Source organism: Ranitomeya variabilis, chromosome 8 (genome assembly GCF_051348905.1).
Source record: "Ranitomeya variabilis isolate aRanVar5 chromosome 8, aRanVar5.hap1, whole genome shotgun sequence".
Classification (NCBI taxonomy): Eukaryota; Metazoa; Chordata; class Amphibia; order Anura; family Dendrobatidae; genus Ranitomeya; species Ranitomeya variabilis.
In genome coordinates, this window is record NC_135239.1 from 16,536,269 (window position 1) to 16,552,978 (window position 16,710).

At 45.9% G+C, this 16,710-nt stretch overlaps 1 protein-coding gene across 1 annotated transcript in view; it reads left to right on the forward strand.

Moving 5' to 3' along the window:
• Positions 1-16,710, forward strand: part of WLS (Wnt ligand secretion mediator) — a 30,895-nt gene that overhangs the window by 8,239 nt on the left and 5,946 nt on the right. The window contains exons 2-8 of the mRNA XM_077276804.1: positions 8,359-8,634; positions 10,029-10,153; positions 11,208-11,369; positions 15,493-15,629; positions 15,725-15,893; positions 16,082-16,179; positions 16,608-16,671. Of these exons, the coding sequence (XP_077132919.1) occupies positions 8,359-8,634; positions 10,029-10,153; positions 11,208-11,369; positions 15,493-15,629; positions 15,725-15,893; positions 16,082-16,179; positions 16,608-16,671 (1,031 nt within the window). The remainder of the gene's footprint in view (positions 1-8,358; positions 8,635-10,028; positions 10,154-11,207; positions 11,370-15,492; positions 15,630-15,724; positions 15,894-16,081; positions 16,180-16,607; positions 16,672-16,710) is intronic.

The window sequence follows — 16,710 nt, forward strand, 5'->3', positions numbered from 1 at the left end:
TGGAGCGCTTTCCTGATTCTCTCTGACAGCAAAGGGTGGCTAGATTGGGCATGTTGAATTTCAACATGCCCAATCTTTCCCTCACCATCCTCCTGCAGAGAAGTTACTACCACATTTGTGTGCTCTTAATAGGGAGAAGGAAATCTATCTCTGCTAGTTTCTTCCTTGAGAATCCAACATTTAGAAGAAAGCTTGCAGCCCCCCCCCCCCATTATACTCGATGGCTTCCTATCCTCTTTATGGCCACCCTGTGCCTACTTTACCTCCTGATACATCACCACAAAAGAGGTTTACTGTAAGGATCCTTTTATACAAATGCTCATTCTCTACGTTCTGCCCATGTAACTTCCCGGTGATCACCGGTGTGGACGGGTCAGTAAACGAGCGCTCGTTAGCGGTTTTCCCCGCTTTGTAAGTGAACTGGACGTGTTTATTTTTCCCATATCGCTGCTTAGTGTAATGAAGCATTGCCCATTGTGCCGAGCCGAGCCGCTTGCACACAGGAGGGGGTAATTGAGCATAAAGCGGACTGGACGGATGATTCTCACCATATCTGTGCACTTGACATCCAGCAATTAATTGGTGCAGACAATAAGTGACGGACTCTGAATAGACTTAGTTTTTAGTGCCAGCCCCGGAGCGCTCGCCTATTAAACGTGTCCTGACTGTATTCTGATCTGAACTGTTGGAAGAACTCCAAAAAAAAAAAGTTGGGGAAAATCTGTAATTTGTGTCCGAAACTTTCGTACTTTTTGTTGACACGTTTATAGGAACTTTGCGCTGCCAATAATCGGCTCTGTGCTTATCTCCATTAATCACCCATATATAATCGCACCTGCTACCCTGAGATGTCAGACTCCGAGGAACAATGATGGCGGCACATCATTACTTTCAACTGTGTCGGCATCCTGGAGCCTGATACAATTGAACATGCGATGACCGGCACTGGGGGCCCCCGGCTCACTGGCCCCATAGCAGCCTGTGGCCTATAATACCCAAGCTGCAGGCCTCTGGATGACGGGTGCACAGTCTGTCCCTCTGTGTTAACCTTGTTTTCTTTTTTGTTTTGTTTCTCCCTCGGATCAGATTGTGTTCCCAGGTCATTGCTCACAGGCAAAAGCACGAGGGATTATTAAATGTTGCAGTTACATGAAATAAAAGTACATTATCTTTTATATCCATAACGGAGAATATCAATGTAGGGATTTTATTTTTCATGAGGCCAGTGTGTCATTAACCCTTTACTACTCCAGAACACCAAAACCTTAATGTTATAATTAAGTTGCATGTCTGCACCACGGTAGTGCCAGCTCTATATTGAGGGAGATAAAGTTATTTATATAGCACCCTTGATTCCATGGTCTGTACATGAACATGAAGAGGGGGTCTGTACAGTCTACAGGATGACTAGGAAGGAGACAGTAGGTCGGGGGTTGCGGCGGCTCTGGTGGTGGTGAGGCGGTGGCTCTGGTGGTGGTGAGGTGGCGGCTCTGGTGGTGGTGAGGTGGCGGCTCCTGTGGTGGTGGTGAGGTGGCGGCTCCGGCGGTGGTGAGGTGGCGACTCCAGCATTGGTGAGGTGGCAGCGGGGACATTGCAGGTTGTAGCTTCTTGAAGAGGTGTGGTTTTCAGGTTCTGTCTGAAGGATCCGAATGTGGTAGATAATCAGACGTTTTGGGGGATATTCGAGAGAAGTCTTGGAGGTGATTGGGTAAGGAATGAATAAGTGTGGAGGAGAGAAGGAGGTCTTGGGAGGACCGGAGATTACATGAGGGAAGATATCGGGAGATTAGTTGGAGATTTACGGAGGAGACAGGTTATGGATGGCTTTGTGGGTCAGTGCTTGAACTGGATGCGCTGAGGGAATTGGGAGCCAATGAAGGGATTCATAGAGGGGAGAAGTGGAGGAGTATCAAGGAGAGAGATGAACTAGTCGGGCAGCAAAATTATGGATGGACTGGAGGGGTGCGAGAGTGTTAGCAGCGAGGCCACAGAGGAGGATGTTGCAGTAGTCGAGGCGGGAGATGATGAGGGCATGCACAAGCATTTTAGTAGGTTGAGGAAAGGACAGATACTAGAAATATTTTTGAGCTGGAGGCGATGGAAGGTGGCGAGAGCTTCGTTGGGCGGTTTAACCCCTTTCTGACATCTGACGTACTATCCCGTCGAGGTGGGGTGGGCCCGTATGACCACCGACGGGATAGTACGTCATATGCGATCGGCCGCGCTCACGGGGGGAGCGCGGCCGGGTGTCAGCTGACTATCGCAGCTGACATCCGGCACTATGTGCCAGGAGCGGTCACGGACCGCCCCCGGCACATTAACCCCTGGCACACTGTGATCAAACATGATCGCAGTGTTCCGGCGGTATAGGGAAGCATCGTGCAGGGAGGGGGCTCCCTGCGTGCTTCCCTGAGACCCCCAGAGCAACGCGATGTGATCGCGTTGCTCCAAGGGTCTCTTACCTCCTCCCTGCAGCAGGCCCGAACCCACGATGGCCGCAGCATCCGGGTCCTGCAGGGAGGTGGCTTCACTGCGCCTGCTCAGAGCAGGCGCCAGGAAGGCTGGATCTGTGCACGTCAGATCGCTGATCTGACACAGTGCACAGCAAAGTGTCAGATCGGCGATCTTACACTATAACATGATGCCCCCCACCCATATATATATATATATTTTGCTATAAATACATTTCTTTATCTAACTAAAAAAAAAAACAATAAAAGAACACACATTTAGTATCGCCGCGTCCGTAACGACCCGACCTATAAAGCTGTCCCACTTGTTAACCCCTTCAGTGAACACCGCAAAAAAAGAAAAAAACTGAGGCAAAAAACAACGCGTTATTATCATACCGCCAAACAAAAAGTGGAATACGATACGATACACTTTATTGATCCCGTGGGAAATTATGAAATAACACGCGATCAAAAAGACGGATATAAATAACCATGGTACCGCTGAAAACGTCATCTTGTCCAGCAAAAAACGAGCCACCATACAGCGTCAAAGAAAAAAGTTAAAGTCCTCAGAATAAAGCGATGCAAAAATAATTATTTTTTCTATAAATTAGTTTTTATTGTATAAAAGCGCCAAAACATAAAAAAATGATATAAATGAGGTATCGCTGTAATCGTACTGACCGAAGAATAAAACTGCTTTATCCATTTTACCAAACGCGGAACGGTATAAACGCCTCCCCCAAAAGAAATTCATGAATAGCTGGTTTTTGGTCATTCTGCCTCATGAAAAGCAATCAAAAAATGTCACGTGCCCGAAAATGTTACCAATAAAAACGTCAACTCGTCCCGCAAGAAACAAGACCTCACATGACTCTGTGGACCAAAATATGGAAAAATTATAGCTCTCAAAATGTGGTAACGCAAAAACTATTTTTTGCAATAAAAAGCGTCTTTGTGTGTGACGGCTGCCAATCATAAAAATCCGCTAAAAAACCCGCTATAAAAGTAAATCAAACCCCCCTTCATCTCCCCCTTAGTTAGCGAAAAATTAAAAAGTTAAAAATGTATTTATTTCCATTTTCCCATTAGGGTTAGGGCTAGGGTTGGGGCTAGGGTTAAGGCTACAGTTAGGGTTGGGGCTAAAGTTAGGGTTTGGATTACATTTACGGTTGGGATGAGGGTTAGGGGTGTGTCAGGGTTAGTGGTGTGGTTAGGGTTACCGTTGGGATTAGGGTTAGGGATGTGTTTGGATTAGGGTTTCAGTTAGAATTGGGGGGTTTATACTGTTTAGGCACATCAGGGGCTCTCCAAACGCGACATGGCGTCCGATCTCAATTCCAGCCAATTCTGTGTTGAAAAAGTAAAACAGTGCTCCTTCCATTCCAAGCTCTCCCGTGCGCCCAAACAGGGGTTTACCCCAACATATGGGGTATCAACGTACTCAGGACACATTGGACAACAACTTTTGGGGTCCAATTTCTCCTGTTACCCTTGGGAAAATACAAAACTGGGGGCTAAAAAATAATTTTTGTGGAAAAAAAAAAAAAGGATTTTTTATTTTCACGGCTCTGCATTTGGGGGGGGGGGGTCTAGTTTCCAATATGGGGTCACTTGTGGGGGGTTTCTACTGTTTAGGTACATTAGGGGCTCTGCAAACGCAATGTGATGCCTGCAGACCAATCCATCTATGTCTGCATTCCAAATGACGCTCCTTCCCTTCCGAGCTCTGCCATGCGCTCAAACGGTGGTTCCCCCCCACATATGGGGTATCAGCATACTCAGGACAAATTGGAGAACAACCTTTGGGGTCCAATTTCAACTGTTATCCTTGGAAAAACAAAACTGGGGACTAAAATATAATTTTTGTGGAAAAAAAAAAGAATTTTTATTTTCACGGCTCTGCGTTATAAACTGTAGTGAAACACTTGGGGGTTCAAAGCTCTCACAACACATCTAGATGAGTTCCTTAGGGGGTCTACTTTCCAAAATGGTGTCACTTGTGGGGGGTTTCAATGTTTAGGCACATCAGGGGCTCTCCAAACGCAACATGGCGTCACATCTCAATTCCAGTCAATTTTGCATTGAAAAGTCAAATGGCGCTCCTTCGCTTCCGAGCTCTGCCATGCGCCCAAACAATGGTTTACCCCCACATATGGGGTATCGGCATACTCAGGACAAATTGTACAACATCTTTTGGGGTCCATTTTCTCCTGTTACCCTTGGTAAAATAAAACAAATTGGAGCTGAAGTAAATTTTTTGTGAAAAAAAGTTAAATGTTCATTTTTATTTAAACATTCCAAAAATTCCTGTGAAACACCTGAAGGGTTAATAAACTTCTTGAATGTGGTTTTGAGAACCTTGAGGGGTGCAGTTTTTAGAATGGTGTCACACTTGGGTATTTTCTATCATATAGACCCCTCAAAATGACTTCAAATGAGATGTGGTCCCTAAAGAAAAAAAAAAAAAAAAATGGTGTTGTAAAAATGAGAACTTGCTGGTCAACTTTTAACCCTTATAACTCCCTAACAAAAAAAAATGTTGGTTCCAAATTGTGCTGATGTAAAGTAGACATGTGGGAAATGTTACTTATTAAGTATTTTTTGTGACATATCTCTGTGATTTAATTGCATAAAAATTCAAAGTTGGAAAATTGTGAAATTTTCAAAATTTTCGCCAAATTTCCCTTTTTTTCACAAATAAACGCACGTAGTATCAAAGAAATTTTACCACTATCATGAAGAACAATATGTCCCGAGAAAACATTGTCAGAGTCGTCAGGATCCGTTGAAGCGTTCCAGAGTTATAACCTCATAAAGGGACAGTGGTCAGAATTGTAAAAATTGGCCCAGTCATTAACGTGCAAACCACCCTTGGGGGTAAAGGGGTTAAATGACAGGGCAAAGTCAAGGGTTACTCCGAGGCAGTGGATTTCCAGGACAGGGAGAAGTGTGATGCCATTTATTGTGATAGATCAGGTAGGGAAGATCTATGAGATGGAGGAAAGCTGATTAGTTCAGATTTGTCCACATTGAGCTTGAGGAAGCGAGAGGAGAAGGATATGGTTGATAGACTCCTGGATTCTGGACAGCAGAGAGGTGACGTCTGGGCCAGAGAGGTAGATCTGAGTATCATCAGTGTGTAGATGGTACTGGAAGCCATAGAACTGAGTTGTCCCATGCCAAGGTTATAGATGGAGAAGAGTAGGGGTCCTAGGACAGAGCCTTGAGGGACTCCAACGGAGAGGGTGTGAGATTATAAGGTAGTGTGGGAGTGGGAGACTCTAAAGGCCCCGTCTCACATAGCGAGATCGCTAGCGAGATCGCTGCTGAGTCACAAGTTTTGTGACGCAACAGCGACCTCCATAGCGATCTCGCTATGTGTGACACGTACCAGCGATCAGGCCCCTGCTGCGAGATCGCTGGTCGTGTCGGAATGGCCTGGACCTTTTTTTGGTCGCTGAGGTCCCGCTGACATCGCTGAATCGGTGTGTGTGACACCGATCCAGCGATGTCTTCACTGGTAACCAGGGTAAACATCGGGTTACTAAGCGCAGGGCCGCGCTTAGTAACCCGATGTTTACCCTGGTTACCAGCGTAAATGTAAAAAAAAACAAACAATACATACTCGCCTTCTGATGTCCGTCAGGTCCCTTGCCGTCTGCTTCCTGCTCTCACTGACTGCCGGCCGTACAGTGAGAAGTGAGAGCACAGCAGTGACGTCACCGCTGCGCTCTGCTCTCAGTGTACGGCGGCTCAGTCAGAGAGCAGGAAGCAGACGGCAAGGGACCTGGACACCGAAAGGCGAGTATGTAGTGTTTGTTTTTTTTGGTAACCAGGGTAAACATCGGGTTACTAAGCGCGGCCCTGCGCTTAGTAACCCGATGTTTACCCTGGTTACCCGGGTGCTGCAGGGGGACTTCGGCATCGTTGAAGACAGTTTCAACGATGCCGAACTCGTTCCCCTGATCGTTGGTCGCTGGGGAGAGCTGTCTGTGTGACAGCTCCCCAGCGACCACACAGCGACTTACCAACGATCACGGCCAGGTCATATCGCTGGTCGTGATCGTTGGTAAATCGCTAAGTGAGACGGGGCCTTAAATGTGAGGTTGGAAAGGTATGGGGAGATCCAGGATAAGGTGAGGCCTTTGAAGAGGGGATGTGTAGAAGAAGGCAGTGGTCAACTGTGTCAAAGGCAGAGGACAGGTCTAGGAGGAGGAGTATAGAGAATTCTGTTAGCTTTGGCTGTAAGTCGTTAGTAATTTTGGTCAAGGCAGTTTCAGTAGAGTGATGGGGACGGAAGCCAGGTTGTAGGTTGTCAAAGAGCAAAGTTTGACCATATACTCGACTGATCTAATTCCCACCATTTCATCGGCGTACATAGCCAGGTGTGTGTGTTTTGTTTTTTTTTGTTTGTTTTTTTTTATATACATAATTACCATATTCTCATCATGGACCCTGTTACAGGGCCGTGGTCTGGGTATCCACATCAGCAGTCGGCGTTCTTGCGTTCCTAGGAGACGCTTTTATCTGTCAGACTACGAAAACCTTTTAGCACCATTAGGATCCGCACAAAGTGTTTGTCTTATGTCCCTCATTTAACACCAGAGCCATAAAAGTGCAGGCAACTATTTCTATTGTGTTGTATACAACCCTACAATGTATGGACTGGTGATAATGCCACACATCCTTCCATCCTGGGATCGGAGGGCATGGGTTTTTTGTCCTTTTTCACCCTTTCTCGGAGTGCATTGCTGCACTGTTCTCTAGTAATGTGCTGTAAGGTTGCACTAATTGTCCTTTTGCAGTTTATTTCCACCACCTGTAAGAAGGGTCGATAGGACCAACCTCGCTGTCCTCCAGTGACCCCAATGTCAGCATGGTAGGTTTGCTCTTGAGCTCTGTGCAGGGCATCCTCTAACTATGAAATCTCTCTAGTTTTTGTGAATCTGATACTCCGGTTTACACAAACTAAGGGGCTTTTCTATAAGAAGGAATTCAATTTGGGATCAATAATTTTGGGAGATGCGGTTACCATTGTGTTTAAACATGTGATATTCTGGATAATTCTGTATAATTCTGTATCCAAAAGATTGTATCCATTGTATTTAGCTGTCACTGCATCTAAAGAGCTTGTACAGGATTAGAAAAAAAAATAACATGGCACCTTATTTCTAAGAACAGCGCCCCACCTGTGCACAGGTTATATGTGGTACTGCAGACCAGCCAGTGCAGGTGGGCTGTAATATCAGACACATCCCATAGACGGATGTGGGGTATCTTCTGGAATAAAGTAGCCATGTTTTTCCCTGTTCTTTTTCACCTTTCCTGTTTTCTCATCCCGCTCCCTGTGTGGACCATTGTCGCGTCCAGACACCAAATATCGGCGCTTGCCTACAAAGCTCCTGGGACAGATGTAGAGTGGCTTTCCAGTCCCACGCCCCCTACAACATTGGGGTATTCAACATCTGTAATGGCCACCCACCTCCGTGCCATCTATAATGGCTTCGCTCTTTGGCTCCTGTTTACACTAATCTTCCGATCAAAAGTCCTGTAATGTTAAGTCTTTAAAAATAAAAAGTCAATGGGGGCTGCACTGCGTTCACGAGGGCACTGATGGGCAATCTTCAGAAAGTCAGAACCATTTGGATTTTTTTATATCTTTTGCACCTTACTTGTCTCTTGTCTTGCTTGCTCCATTTATCTGCGTTAAGCTGCAATCAGCACAGAGCAATCTTTGGCCACGTCACCAGTCCTGGCCAAAGTTTCCATCTATCCCCAGCCTAAATGTCACATCTCGTCACTGGATATCTCTTCTTCATGATGCAACCAGTTGATCTAATACTTTATATCAGCAAGACTTTTTTCTTTTCTTTTCCTAATTCTTGATTTATGCTCTTTTCAGCTCCAAAGCCGACGACCTCTGCCGACTTCCTAGCTGTAAAGTGTGTTGATATACGGAAAGGTAATCACGGCGCCCCCAAGTGGCTGATTCCATGGGGAAGGGATCGCTGTGCCAGCATCCGAGGCTTCGAGGAGGCGGCCAGTCAGCTGATCTACGCCAATGACATAGTGTTCTCGGTGCACATTCCCTTCCAAGGCCAAGAGATGAGTCCCTGGTTCCAGTTCATGCTCATCATCCTGCAGCTGGACATCGCCTTCAAGCTGAATAATTACATAGGTAAGTTCTGGCGGGAGAGGTGTCCGTGTATTGGCCTCCATGTGCCCTCACCAGCTCATGCTGGCCATTGTCAGTTATACAAGTGACAGCGCCCCCTCTAGTCAGGTATATACCCAAACCTCCATAGTCCCTGGCATGTACCACTGTCTGTGTCTCCTGGCTTCCATTGCAGATCCCACAAAGTATCTTACCCAACTTTTCCTGGCTACTATCTGGCAAAATAGCATAATGGCAGATTCCTGCGCTGCTTCCTAACTGCGTAGATGAGAAAACTGGGCGATAAGCCCTGAGCTGTAATATGCTTTTTATAGGGGGGGGTGTAATGAGTAATGAGAGTATTCGGACATGGTAGAGGGCGAGACCCCCTGTATGAGCATTGTATGGTGACCACCGTCCTGGTGATTAAAGGGCGAGGGTCCCGTCCTGACACTGCGTACCCCAGTGATGTATTTGCCAGGGTGGGCTCAGTGCAGGAGTTCGCAGGGGACATTTTTTTTTTTAAGTGTTTTTTGTATTCCATGACCCTTCTAAGGTGAACTCCACTCTTCAGAAGTGACGGTAATCTTCTAATTGTCCGTGTTTCCAGTGCGGCTCTTGCACACGGCACCGCTCCGCTCTGCACAATATGGAGCAATAGTTTAGTTTTTCTGAGTGATATCGCGTTGATCGGAGAGAACTCTCTTCCATTTCCTGGACACGCCGGACTTTTCCACACTTTTCTAGACAGATTAGAGGGGTGGTGGTGTCATAATGTGGAAATCTGTCCCTGCCGGTAACGCAGAGTTCAGTTTGTTTAGTCATTTGTGGCTCCCGCCTCCGTCCTGCATTGTTTGGCGGCCATCATTAGAGCAGTAACCTCTTTAAATAGCACGCTGCCTCATCTGCCACGACTGATTCACTAAATGCCGAGTCTGAATTCTTCTGGATAAACGCCAAAAACAACACGAGATTTATGAGCCGTTCCCTCAACTCTGCAAACAGAATCCGAGTCCAAGCCTTCCATCTAATATCAGAACGTTCTGCAACTTGGCATTTTCAAGATCCCTGCTTGCTGTCAGTGGATGGGAACTTGGTTATCACCAGAGGTGGATACCAGGTGATACTGACTACTCACAGCTGAGGGTTTGTTACTTATACCCAGCCTGGCCGATTCTATGGCTTTCATTACCTGGACTAATGTTATCATCTCTGGTTGATACATTGTAGCACGTTATCAGGACCGAGGTGATGAGCCGCAGAGGATTATTATCTCCACTGGAAACAATCGCAACAAACTGTCACCTGTGAGAAGCATCAAGCCTCTGATGGGCAGAGGAGCCCCATTCACTGACGACCAGCAGAGATCCTATGAGCTTCATTTACAGAATGTTTCTTGTTTGTTTCCTGCTTTTTAGAGGATAATGCGATAGTGACACTTGACGTGGCCATGGCGTACCGGGATGAGCTAAATGATCCGTGGACGGAGCTGGCTCGTTCTGTAGAGCAGCGGAAACTCCAGTGCGCATTTCATGCCCCTAAGGTAACAAGTTCTGGGGCCGGTAGTGTATAGATTGGACCTTTAGTAATATAAGGTTAGCAGCGTCATCTGTGCTCCAGTCTACTGGGTGATGAGCAACTAGAGGGAGAGGAGCAACACAGGAGCGCAGGATCAGAATGCTAAGAGAAAAAAATATATCTATGAATCTATATATATTCTATTTTTTTATGTTAACTTTATCGAAAACATAGCTAAATATGTTATGTGGTTGGGCAATATAAAGTTAGGGATATTAATACTATATTTTATATATAATCATATTAATATCCCTAACTTTATATTGCCCATACTTGTAGCATATCTAAAAAATATATATATATATATATATATTTTTTTAGTCTTTTTAATTAGTTCCCTTTGGGGACTCGACATTGCAATGCTGAAGTCTTTTAATTGCCACTGACCACTTTGCAGGTAGATGTCACTGAGGATGTCCAGGGTCTTGGCTTTATGATCAGTAGAGGTCCAACCTCTTGTCCTGAGAATAAAGAGGCTCTGCGACCTCCTCGAAATTCTTCCTGTGCGGTGATTCTCCTGGTCACCCAGCTGTGCTTCGCCCTGTTCCCATGAATAGGGCTAAGCAACATGTTTCCCTGTTGAGCAGATGATCCAAAGAAGACTGTTAGGGCTCGTATTCATCTCCAGAAAAGTAGGATTGGTGTCATGCAAGCGCCATGTGCTTTTCATGCGAGTACAATCTGATTTTTCATACCTAGCATCCAATTGCTATGTGATTTTTAATTCTCTGTCATTTACATATTTTTCCAAGGAAATATTCCTCTATCTATCTAGCAATTCAGCAGCCGCGTACAGTAAGATCACAGCATGACCCCATGGATATGAAGATGTCCCTAACATATATATGTAGTGCAGTGCGTGTGCAGCTTACTGTACTTATATTTAATTAATGATTATTTTTCTGAAAAACAATGGCGCATACCCTGACAACCACAGCATTTAAGGACATGTTGGGAGTTGTAGTTCCCCCACAGTGTCAGACTGGGCTCGAAGTAACAGCGCTTCTTTTCTGATGCAGACCGCGGACAATCAGGGCCGTTCTTACGAGTGCGACGTCCTTCCGCTCATCGAGTTGGGGAGTGTGGCGCATAAATACTACCTGGTGAACATCAGAATTCCCGTTAACGATGTGAAGAAGATAAATATGGGCATCGGAGAGATAAACGACCTGCACTTGGTGGTGAGAAATCCTCTTATTATTCCAGATGAATTCTGATAGAAGCTTTTAAAGGATAATTAGACTGAAACATGAGCATTTTCTTCCCACATGATTCATTCTGTTCGGCATAAAGATCCTTTTATAGATGAGCGATCGGCTCTCCTGCCATGTGGGGTTCCATAACCGATGAAAAAGAATTCAGAAAAAGTTTTGTCCATAGAGGGCGCTGTTCTGTGTCTATGGTGTAATAACTTCCCAGTAGAGGGCGCTGTTCTGTCTATGCTGTAATAACTTCCCAGTAGAGGGCGCTGTTCTGTGTCTATGCTGTAATAACTTCCCAGTAGGGGGCGCTGTTCTGTGTCTGTTCTGTAATAACTTCCCAGTAGAGGGCGCTGTTCTGTCTATGCTGTAATAACTTCCCAGTAGAGGGCGCTGTTCTGTGTCTATGCTGTAATAACTTTCCAGTAGAGGGCGCTGTTCTGTGTCCGCTGTAATAACTTCCCAGTAGAGGGCGCTGTTCTGTATCTGCTGTAATAACTTCCCAGTAGAGGGCGCTGTTCTTTGTCTATGCTGTAATAACTTCCCAGTAGAGGGCGCTGTTCTGTATCTGCTGTAATAACTTCCCAGTAGAGGGCGCTGTTCTGTATCTGCTATAATAACTTCCCAGTAGAGGACGCTGTTCTTTGTCTATGCTGTAATAACTTCCCAGTAGAGGGCGCTGTTCTGTGTCTATGCTGTAATAACTTCCCAGTAGAGGGCGCTGTTCTGTGTCTATGGTGTAATAACTTCCCAGTAGAGGGCGCTGTTCTGTGTCTGCTGTAATAACTTCCCAGTAGAGGGCGCTGTTCTGTGTCTATGGTGTAATAACTTCCCAGTAGAGGGCGCTGTTCTGTGTCTATGCTGTAATAACTTCCCAGTAGAGGGCGCTGTTCTGTCTATGCTGTAATAACTTCCCAGTAGAGGGCGCTGTTCTGTGTCTATGCTGTAATAACTTCCCAGTAGAGGGCGCTGTTCTGTCTATACTGTAATAACTTCCCAGTAGAGGGCGCTGTTCTGTGTCTATGGTGTAATAACTTCCCAGTAGAGGGCGCTGTTCTGTGTCTATGCTGTAATAACTTCCCAGTAGAGGGCGCTGTTCTGTATCTGCTGTAATAACTTCCCAGTAGAGGGCGCTGTTCTGTCTATACTGTAATAACTTCCCAGTAGAGGGCGCTGTTCTGTGTCTATGCTGTAATAACTTCCCAGTAGAGGGCGCTGTTCTGTCTATACTGTAATAACTTCCCAGTAGAGGGCGCTGTTCTGTGTCTATGGTGTAATAACTTCCCAGTAGAGGGCGCTGTTCTGTGTCTATGCTGTAATAACTTCCCAGTAGAGGGCGCTGTTCTGTATCTGCTGTAATAACTTCCCAGTAGAGGGCGCTGTTCTGTGTCTATGCTGTAATAACTTCCCAGTAGAGGGCGCTGTTCTGTGTCTATGCTGTAATAACTTTCCAGTAGAGGGCGCTGTTCTGTGTCTATGCTGTAATAACTTCCCAGTAGAGGGCGCTGTTCTGTGTCTATGCTGTAATAACTTCCCAGTAGAGGGCGCTGTTCTGTCTATGCTGTAATAACTTCCCAGTAGAGGGCGCTGTTCTGTCTATGCTGTAATAACTTCCCAGTAGGGGGCGCTGTTCTGTGTCTATGCTGTAATAACTTCCCAGTAGAGGGCGCTGTTCTGTGTCTATGGTGTAATAACTTCCCAGTAGAGGGCGCTGTTCTGTCTATGCTGTAATAACTTCCCAGTAGAGGGCGCTGTTCTGTGTCTATGCTGTAATAACTTCCCAGTAGGGGGCGTTGTTCTGTGTCTATGCTGTAATAACTTCCCAGTAGAGGGCGCTGTTCTGTGTCTATGGTGTAATAACTTCCCAGTAGAGGGCGCTGTTCTGTGTCTATGGTGTAATAACTTCCCAGTAGAGGGCGCTGTTCTGTGTCTGCTGTAATAACTTCCCAGTAGAGGGCGCTGTTCTGTGTCCGCTGTAATAACTTCCCAGTAGAGGGCGCTGTTCTGTGTCTATGCTGTAATAACTTCCCAGTAGAGGGCGCTGTTCTGTATCTGCTGTAATAACTTCCCAGTAGAGGGCGCTGTTCTGTGTCCGCTGTAATAACTTCCCAGTAGAGGGCGCTGTTCTGTGTCTGTGGTGTAATAACTTCCCAGTAGAGGGCGCTGTTCTGTCTATGCTGTAATAACTTTCCAGTAGAGGGCGCTGTTCTGTGTCTGCTGTAATAACTTCCCAGTAGAGGGCGCTGTTCTGTGTCTATGCTGTAATAACTTCCCAGTAGAGGGCGCTGTTCTGTCTATGGTGTAATAACTTCCCAGTAGAGGGCGCTGTTCTGTGTCTGCTGTAATAACTTCCCAGTAGAGGGCGCTGTTCTGTGTCTGCTGTAATAACTTCCCAGTAGAGGGCGCTGTTCTGTGTCTATGCTGTAATAACTTCCCAGTAGGGGGCGCTGTTCTGTGTCCGCTGTAATAACTTCCCAGTAGAGGGCGCTGTTCTGTGTCTATGCTGTAATAACTTTCCAGTAGAGGGCGCTGTTCTGTGTCTATGCTGTAATAACTTCCCAGTAGAGGGCGCTGTTCTGTGTCTATGCTGTAATAACTTCCCAGTAGAGGGCGCTGTTCTGTGTCTATGCTGTAATAACTTCCCAGTAGAGGGCGCTGTTCTGTCTATGCTGTAATAACTTCCCAGTAGGGGGCGCTGTTCTGTGTCTATGCTGTAATAACTTCCCAGTAGAGGGCGCTGTTCTGTGTCTATGGTGTAATAACTTCCCAGTAGAGGGCGCTGTTCTGTCTATGCTGTAATAACTTCCCAGTAGAGGGCGCTGTTCTGTGTCTATGCTGTAATAACTTCCCAGTAGAGGGCGCTGTTCTGTGCCTATGCTGTAATAACTTCCCAGTAGAGGGCGCTGTTCTGTATCTGCTGTAATAACTTCCCAGTAGAGGGCGCTGTTCTGTCTATGCTGTAATAACTTCCCAGTAGAGGGCGCTGTTCTGTGTCTATGCTGTAATAACTTCCCAGTAGAGGGCGCTGTTCTGTGTCTGCTGTAATAACTTCCCAGTAGAGGGCGCTGTTCTGTCTATGCTGTAATAACTTCCCAGTAGAGGGCGCTGTTCTGTGTCTGCTGTAATAACTTCCCAGTAGAGGGCGCTGTTCTGTATCTGCTGTAATAACTTCCCAGTAGAGGGCGCTGTTCTGTCTATGCTGTAATAACTTCCCAGTAGAGGGCGCTGTTCTGTGTCTATGCTGTAATAACTTCCCAGTAGAGGGCGCTGTTCTGTGTCTGCTGTAATAACTTCCCAGTAGAGGGCGCTGTTCTGTCTATGCTGTAATAACTTTCCAGTAGAGGGCGCTGTTCTGTCTATGCTGTAATAACTTCCCAGTAGAGGGCGCTGTTCTGTCTATGCTGTAATAACTTCCCAGTAGAGGGCGCTGTTCTGTCTATGCTGTAATAACTTCCCAGTAGAGGGCGCTGTTCAGTGTCTATGCTGTAATAACGTCCCAGTAGAGGGCGCTGTTCTGTCTATCCTAAGGGTTTTTCTTTATTAAGCTCACTTGTATAGCGCTGACCTATTCCACAGCTCACAAAGCGATTGGCAGACAGAAATGCAGAAAAGTCTCAGGCTGGAAGGCGATTGTCTGATACGATGGAAAAGCATTCCTGGTGTCACAAATGTCAATTAAAGGGGTTGTCACACTATAAAATAATATTGTATTGTAGAAGTTAAAAAAATAAACAAACACCAGGTGGCGCCATACTATGTCTGTAAATATAAATTTTAACTGCATAATTGTGGCCTGTGACTGCTGGAAGTTGTGGTTCCACAGCAGCTGCTGTACCAGTTGTTGACCCTTGCCAGGTACTATACAATTTACAAACTCTCAAATTTGTATGTTAGCCCCCATCCTATGCATACAAGATAGCTTCATGATCGCTGGGGGTCTAACTGCTGGGACCCTCACCAATCTCAAGAACCGTGGTTTTGAAGAGCCCTGTGGGTCCCAAAGGTTGTCCTCCAGCCTTCGTTGGCGTACTAGTTTGGTGGGAGTTGCCTTCGTTGTCTTCGAATTTCTTAATTTTCATATATCTAACCGTTCCCCCATGTCCAGACCATCTTCCAGAACGGCGGCTTCACAAAGGTGTGGTTTGCTATGAAGACGTTCCTGACCCCGAGCATACTGATCATTATGATCTGGTACTGGAGGAGGATCACCATGATGACCAGATCCCCCGTCCTGCTGGAAAAGTAAGGCCGTCCGCACTGCTGCTGGCTCTTGTGGTGCGTGTGGGCTGTCGCGTGGCCGTTCCTGGAGACGTCCTAACTTGTATTCGCTTCCATAGAATTATCTTCGCACTCGGCATCTCCATGACCTTCATTAACCTTCCCGTTGAATGGTTCTCCATTGGATTTAACTGGACCTGGATGCTGCTGTTCGGAGACATCCGCCAAGGCCTGTTCTACGTGATGCTGCTGTCGTTCTGGATCATCTTCTGTGGAGAACATATGATGGTAGGGCTCCCGCCCTGGGGTCTTATTACTGCATTCGAAAAAGATATCGAGCATTTATTTATTTATTTTTATTGCACAAAATCCATGGACTGGGGATAGAAGTGTTGATGCATTTGGCTCAAAGCCAGTGAAATAACAAAGTAAAAAATTGCAAATGTTGCATTGGACCCCATGTGTCTTGTCTTTAGGACCAGTCTGAAAGGAATCGCATCTCTGTCTACTGGAAGCAAGTCGTCCCCATCGCTTTTGGCTCCTGCTGTCTCTTTATATTTGATATGTGTGAAAGGTAAAGTTCAGATTCTGCTCCTCAGTTATAATAATATAATATTCATTATACAGTATATTATACAAAAATTCAGAATTTTACAGTTTTCACTCTAGATACACCGATAGGTGATGTCACAGCTTGCCTCCTCCTCCTCCTGTACAGTGACTGATAACACCTCTATATACATTAGATAGCAGAGGATCCACCATTCACAATAGGTGATGTCACAGCTCACCTCCTCCTCCTGTACAATGTCTGATAGCACCCTTTATATACAGTAGATAATACAGGATTCTCAATAGATGGTGTCACAGCTCACCTCCTCCCTCCTGTACAATGTCCTACTCCAACACTCTCTTGTCATAGTAATGGAGTCGTCTCCAGACAATTGTCTTATTAACATGTGTTCCAATTTCTAGTTCTCATTATTTGTCTCTTTTCTTCAGGGGGGTGCAGCTAAAGAATCCATTTTACAGCATATGGACCACAGATGTAGGCGCAGAACTTGCTGTATCCTTTATATCTTCGTCTGCTATGAAGACCCCCCCC